Source organism: Crinia signifera, chromosome 5 (genome assembly GCF_055691185.1).
Source record: "Crinia signifera chromosome 5, ASM5569118v1, whole genome shotgun sequence".
In the NCBI taxonomy this organism is placed as follows: domain Eukaryota; kingdom Metazoa; phylum Chordata; class Amphibia; order Anura; family Myobatrachidae; genus Crinia; species Crinia signifera.
Genome location: NC_139221.1, coordinates 237,140,369 through 237,147,777, shown reverse-complemented (window position 1 = coordinate 237,147,777; position 7,409 = coordinate 237,140,369). Strand labels below are relative to the sequence as shown.

Sequence of the window (7,409 nt, the reverse complement as noted above, 5' to 3'; positions counted from 1 at the left end):
AGAAGAAAATGCAAATATGCGGAACAGTCCATGGTGAAGGTGCAAAACAAGTACGGACAGCTCAAAGTCCAGGAGTCCGATACTGCGACCATCAGTAACCGAAATTATGGCCTACGAGCAACAAAGTTCATCATGGAGCAAATAACAAACAGAGTGGAACAAGGGCATTGCTGCAAGGCACAATAATTTGAAACCAATTAAAACCAAATCACTAATTAATGGCGCTCTTCACCTGGGTGGGGACTTTGTGTGCTCAACAGAGCACTTGAAATAGTCCCAGGCAAAGACGAAGGGTCTGTGACTGGTGGCAAAGGGGGCCTCGGCGCATACATTACAGGGGCAGGAGGAGGCGGAGCATAACCCAACGCACTGTACGAAGGGTAGTGATAGGGGTAATTGGGCATTTGGGCTGCTTGCCATACGACGTTGGCAGGTGGCTCTATATTGCATGCACTAGAGAGACTTCTCTCTGATGCACGCATTATAACGCCATATACCAACCTCTTACACTCATGGAGCTGGTCTGGCGCCATGCCCCGCATTTCCACGGCAAGGTTATTACTAAAAATTTGGAAATCGTCAAGGGGAATTTGAGGTGCCTCCGGTGCCGACGTGCTAGAATGCCCTTGGACATTACGAGCAGTGCTGGACAGCTGTCTTCTGGGACGCCTCCTCGGGATAGCAGGTGCAGTGCTCTCCGTCATTGGAGTACTGTCCCCCTCTGCAACTGCCACAGGCTCCTGCTCTGTCTCAGGGGGAACTTCCTAGAAAGGGGAAAAAAAGGGAAATTGTTAATAACATGACATTTCACAGTCACTTACATGCAAGACATTTTTCAGGAAATACTTACAACGTCCACACTCTCCGCTGCAACGGACGAAGAGGTGTCCTCCGTATCACTTCCCCCTGTTCCACTCTGTTCTCTCTGCTCCAAGATAAACTTCATCCGCTCGTAGTACCATAATTTCGGCACGTAGACGTCATCAGCATCGGCTCCGGAACTCTGAGACTGCCGTACTCGCTTCATCTCCTTCACCATAACTGTCCGCATATTCGTCATCCTCTTCTGTACCCAGGCGACGTCTGCATGAGGTACCCGTTTGCGTACAAGTGCCACCATTTTCCGATACGCCTCATTCCTCTTCGCCTTGTTGTAGTAATCCGGATGTTTCATCTCCCAGAGGCACCTATTCTCCTTATACAAATCAATGACCTTCGCCATGAAACCGTTGGTTAATTCTCGCTGAGACATTGCTGTAAAACAAAAACACAAACAAAACCATCTATAAGTAATTGATGTCTATACGGTATGTCAAAATGGTATCGCATCACATCAAATGGCACAACTCCCATGGCATCTGATGTGAGGCGATACCATTTTCACCAAAAATCATTCACATTTGCTAGTATACCACCCCCACTATCCACGCGCACCCGAAGCGTGGCGAGCCCCGCGAGGGGACGCGGATACCTTCACAGGTAAGCGCGTCCCTTCGCGGGCTTCACTGCAATACGAGCACAGTTACCAGTGAAGCCCGCGAAGGGACGCGCTTACCTGTGAAGGTATCCGCGTCCCCTCGCGCTTGCTTCGGGCCTCGGTGGCTCGCTGCGCTCGCCACACTATTCTATTCTCAACTCCACGCCGACGTGGATAGTAGGGCATGAAAAGGTCGGAGGACGCGTACCGCCGCCGCTCGCCACGCTTCGGGTGCGCGTGGATAGTGGGCGTGGTACACTGGGAAAAAAAGGCATTTGGGTTACATTTACAAATTAATTAGAAGAACAATTTAAGCAAGACTTACCTTATTAGGGGGATAACAGCCTTTTGGTTTTTTTTGGGCGCAAATCCACCGATAACAGCAACTGCAATTCCCCAAAAAAAATTAAAAAAACTTCATTAATCAAAATCCAATGACATAGAAATCCACTGATAATCAGTCGGTGACATATGTTGCTATGGCTTTTTACACATAGCAACCACCGTTTCAATGTTAATTTACAGTGTAAAATGCTGGTTGCTATGTGCAAGCGTGCATAGCAACACTTGTCACAAACATAATATATGCAGGTGACGTATGTTGCTATGCGCTATTTCGCATAGCAACCAGTGTTATCCACTGTAATTTTAACAGACTTACATTGGTTGCTATGTGCAATACCATATAGCAACATAAGTCACTCACCGATAATATGGTGACGTACATTGCCATGTGCTACTGCACATCGCAAGCAGTGTTATGTGCAATTTTTATTATACTGACATTGATTACCCCTGGCCATCTCTCCTACTTCTCTGGCCCACTCCAACTGCCCCTAGGACCCCCTCCTACCCTTGTTCCCCACAAACCATATGCCCCCCCCCCTCCCCCTCCCCCCCTCTCCCCCTCCCCCCAAGGTCCGCGTGGATAGTGGGCGTGGTACACTGGGGAAAAAAGGCATTTAGGACACATTTACAAGTTAATTAGAAGCACAATTTACCTTATTTCGGGGCGTTGAATTGGCCACAGGGCAAATTCCAAAAGCAAAAGCTGGCGATTGACAGCAACTGCAATAACAAACCCCCAAAAAAACCCCATCAATAATCCAAATTCAATGACATAAAAATCCACAGCCACTATCCACGCGGACCCGAAGCGTGGCGAGCGGCGGCGGTACGCGTCCTCCGACCTTTTCATACCCCCACTATCCACGTCGGCGTGGAGTTGAGAATAGAATAGTGTGGCGAGCGCAGCGAGCCACCGAGCCTGAAGCGTGGCGAGCGCACGCGGATACCTTCACAGGTAAGCGCGTCCCTTCGCGGGCTTCACTGCAATACGACCACAGATACCAGTGAAGCCCGCGAAGGGACGCGCTTACCTGTGAAGGTATCCGCGTCCCCTCGCCACGCTTCGGGCTCGGTGGCTCGCTGCGCTCGCCACACTATTCTATTCTCAACTCCACGCCGACGTGGATAGTGGGGGTATGAAAAGGTCGGAGGACGCGTACCGCCGCCCCGCGCGGGGCTCGCTGCGCTCGCCACGCTTCGGGTCCGCGTGGATAGTGGGCGTGGTACACTGGGGAAAAAAGGCATTTAGGACACATTTACAAGTTAATTAGAAGCACAATTTACCTTATTTCGGGGCGTTGAATTGGCCACAGGGCAAATTCCAACAGCAAAAGCTGGCGATTGACAGCAACTGCAATAACAAACCCCCAAAAAAACCCCATCAATAATCCAAATTCAATGACATAAAAATCCACAGCCACTATCCACGCGGACCCGAAGCGTGGCGAGCGGACGCGGATACCTTCACAGGTAAGCGCGTCCCTTCGCGGGCTTCACTGGTGTACGAGCACAGATACCAAAGAATTTCAAAATTTGCAGTGTAAATTACCATTGAAACAGTGGTTGCTACGTGTAAAAAGGCATAGCAACATATGTCACCAGCTGAAAAACAGTTGATGACATATGTTGCTATGCCTTTTCACACGTAGTAACCACAGTTCCAATGCTAATTAACATTGTAAAATGCTGGTTGCTATGTGCAAAAGTGCATAGCAACACTTGTCACAGACATAATATATGCAGGTGAGGTATGTTGGTATGGGCTATTTCACATAGCAACAACTGTTTTCCACTGTAATTTTAACTGAGTTACATTGGTTGCTATGTGCAAAACCATATAACAACATAAGTCACTCACTGATAATATGGGATGCGGTCATTTTGTCGAATGACATTAGTTCGAATGTCATTTGGTCGACCCCACTAGGTCGAATGTGTGAAAAGGTTGACATGGGTTTATGTCGACTGCCATTAGGTCGACTGGGCTTAGGTGGAATTGCTCTTTTTGGGGTTTTTTGGTGCTGACATGTGCCGACAGGCGGTGGTTCATGCCCTACCATCCACTAGGGCGTGGAGGAGTTATTAAAGATGTGGCGAGCAAAGCGAGCGATGCGAGGGTCCGATTCACTATGTCAACAGTGTCCATGTCAACAATGTTGACATTTTGGCCAAAAAAACCCCAAAAAGAGCAATTCGACCTAACCCCAGTCGACCTAATGGCAGTCGACATAGTCGGAAGGTCGACATAAACCCATGTCAACCTTTTCACACATTCGACCTACTGGGGACGACCAAATTACATTAGTTCCAATGATCCACACCCCTCCAACTGCCACTGGGACCCCCTTCTACCCTTCTTCCACACAAGCCATCTGCCCCCTCCCACCCCCTCCCCTCTCCCCCCCCCTCTCCCCCCCCCCTCTCCCTCCCCCCCCTCCCCTCTCCCCCCCTGTCCCCCTCTCCCCCCCCCCCAAATTTATCCAGAAACGCCTCAGGCCACTTACATGTGCTCAGGGGCAGGGTGTGGAAGCGATTGCGCGCTCTGTAGTGAGTGAAATGCATGCTGGGACACTTCCTGCCTTCCCTACATGCATTTTTTCAGTTTGAGTGACATTACTGGACGAAATCGCGGGCATTGAGGTGTACATTGTACAGCTCAATGCCCGCGATGCCCGCGATTTCAATGTTACTTTACTAGTGCTAAAAGTGCATGAAATCGCGGTCATCGCGGGCATCCCGGGCATTGTGGTGTACATTACACAGCTCAATGCCCGAGATGCCCGCGATGACCGCGATTTCAATGTTAACTGGCCTAAAATGATGATGGAATCACATTTCTGTGAACCTGTCACACAGAAACAGTGTGAGAGGTGACAGCAGGCGTAATTTCCAGGGGGGCAATAATTACAGGACAATAATTACAGGGCCACTATAAGGCAAGGGGTGATATACTAAAATGAGATTGCTGTGATCCTCTGTCACACATAAGCAGTGTGAGAGGTGTCAGCAAATGATTTGGGCCAAATGTACAGTTAGCAAAAAATTACAGGGACCCAATACAGCTAGGGGGGTGATACATGAACTATTACAGGGACCTAATACGGCTAGGGGGTGATACATGATTAATTACAGGGACAAAATATGGCTAAGGGGTGCAACATTATGGGTGAACACTGCTTAAGATACCAGGGAATCTAACTACTTTTTTGGGGGTGAGAGCAGGAAATGGGCCTAATTCAGGTGTGTGTGCAAATTCACTCATACATGCAAAATCACTCAACTGACTCAGTAAAGACAAGTTTGAATAAAAGGCAGTAATTTACTTGAATAAAAAATAGATAACATTGAAATGCAAACAAACAGTAGCATAAAAAAAACAGCTTTACAAGTTGAAAGTCCATAGTTTTTCAGTCATCTTTCTCTAACAATGTTAAGGCGTGTAAAATACGCTCAAAAGTTTGGTTCATACCTATGCTCTTTCTCCACATGAATTCTTGGAGATAGCCTTCCAGCAAATGTCTGGCAGTACCCCGGTGGCGTTTATTACGCCATTTCGCCGCCCCCCACATGCGCTCAATGTTCTGGGTGTGCACCCCTGTTGTGGGGTCCACAAAGTTATACCTATGATTAACTTGAGCATGCTGGAAGCCTGCCGCCTCCAGCTGTTCTGTGTTATAGGCCCTCCAGCAATCGCTGTATATGGTGGAGCCCGGCTCCACATGCTCCACAATGGCAGCCAATAAAGTGGGGGCGTCCCGGGTGGCCACTTTTGTGGCAAAGCACTGCCCAGTTTCCCGGCAGATGCCCCCAAACACCCACTGTTGGGGTAGCACACGGCCGACATGGGACTTGCGGCGGACAAACAGAGTCTCGTCGACCTCGACAATTTTGTCGGGCCCTCCAATGCGGCGCTGGGGCTGAGCCATCAAGTCCATGAGGCACGCCTCCCTCATGTACTTATTGTACAGTACCGTTGTCTTGGGGGAGATGCCAAGGTGCCGCTCACAGTAGTCGCCGGAAGTCAACTCCTCGGACCAGTTGAAGATGAACCTGATGATGTTCACAAACGACATCCGGCACCCAGGAATGAAGAGGCCAGCGCGGAGACTGATCTTCTGGCGGCAGGCTCTCACGTGGCAGCGCCACATCACCTCCTTCTCGCTGAGCTTCATGGCATGCCCATTGCCGCAGGTAGCTTCCTTGGGCAACAGGTGATGCTCCTGGAGGAATCGGATAGCCTCCGTCTGAGGCAGGGAGTACATGGTCACTCCAGATCCAGATGCCATGGCCATGACAGGAACAGCAGAAACAGCAGAAGGCCGAATTAGCAGCAGGGCCTCAGTCACCAATAGAAACAGCAGCACAGTCTCTGGAATCACGGTGACTCAGCAGCAGAATGAACAGCAGCAGCAACACTGGAATCAGCAGCAGGCTCTCAGGAATCAGTAATAATCAATCAAAACGCAAATCTCTCTCTCAAACCACAGCTCCTCTCAACCAACAAAATTCCCCACAAAATGAAGCTCTTTTAAACTGTCACAGGGGGGCAGTCTGAGGCAGTGGGATGTACCCTTTGTTGTTATTGTCCTATAAACATCTGTCACTATGCAGACACAGGGGGTTGGTCTCAGACAGGAGGATGGTGTCAACATGAGTAACTAGGCAGACGGACCTAGGGCAGATGTAGCTAGGCAGACTAAGGGCCATTCCACCTATTACAGATGTTACCATGCAGAATTAGGGTCATTAAAGGGTCATTTGAACCCATTACAGATGTGAGTGTGGCGGGAAATCGCGGTCATCGCGGGCATCTTGTGCACAAAATAACACCCGCGATGCCTCAATCACCGCGATTTTGCAATGAGGCCGACGAAAAAGTTGAGGATTCACTGCCATCGCGGTGATCGCGGGCATCTTGTCCACCAAAATAACACCCGCGATGCTTCAATCACCGCGATTTTACATGCTGCCGATTAGAAAGTTGAGGCATCGCGGTCATCGCGGTGATCTTGGCCCGCAAATAGTACCCGCGATGCCTCAATCACCGCGAGGTGCTAAGAACACTGATAGTAAAAATAATTTTGATAACTCTTACAATTAACATGGAGTATAATTAAAGTTCTTAGCACACATTTGCGCAAATATGTGGGCCCATCCACCGCGTCCAGGTGAACTCCATTAGATGGGTCCCTAACATTTCTAATACTAACACATTATAGAGCTCTGGAGGACATCAAGTTCACCATGCTCATTTTTGGTGAGCAGTGTTGGGACAGTAGATATGTGTGCCGAATTTAAATGAAGCATGCTTTAAGGTTAACCCAATCACAAATGAACTGTCACCAATCTTTCAGAAATATTATTAACCCAGACACTTGTTGGCTAGATCTCATTTTTTTTTTTTTTTTACACAATGTATGTGTTATTTATATGGAGTACAGGCTGTGTACCCCACTCTACCATTAGTGTTTGCAGCCATTTTATGTGTTCCATTATGTTGTGCTGCAAGGGTTGGGGATTCTGTTATTAAGTTGTGTGTAATGTCCGTGTGCAAACTAATGTCGACCTTGTAAATGCTGACCTT

At 48.7% G+C, this 7,409-nt stretch overlaps 1 protein-coding gene across 1 annotated transcript; it reads right to left on the bottom strand.

Moving 5' to 3' along the window:
* Positions 1–215: 215 nt before the first annotated feature.
* Positions 216–5,546, bottom strand: LOC146005790 (uncharacterized). The gene is made up of 3 exons (XM_083145215.1): positions 5,447–5,546; positions 851–1,254; positions 216–764 (listed from the first exon to the last, which is right to left on the bottom strand). Exons 1-3 carry the CDS (start codon positions 5,544–5,546, stop codon positions 216–218), a joined length of 1,053 nt encoding a protein of 350 aa, XP_083001341.1.
* Positions 5,547–7,409: the final 1,863 nt, after the last annotated feature.

Bases quoted from the DNA above. Each gene is read 5' to 3' on its own strand.
- LOC146005790 (XM_083145215.1), bottom strand. From the start codon at position 5,546: ATGTGGAGCCGGGCTCCACCATATACAGCGATTGCTGGAGGGCCTATA. The intron at 1,255-5,446 runs GTATAACTTTGT...TTTGTTTTACAG, and splicing joins CATGCTCAAGTTAATCATAG to CAATGTCTCAGCGAGAATTA. The intron at 765-850 runs GTAAGTATTTCC...TCCCCTTTCTAG, and splicing joins CAGCGGAGAGTGTGGACGTT to GAAGTTCCCCCTGAGACAGA.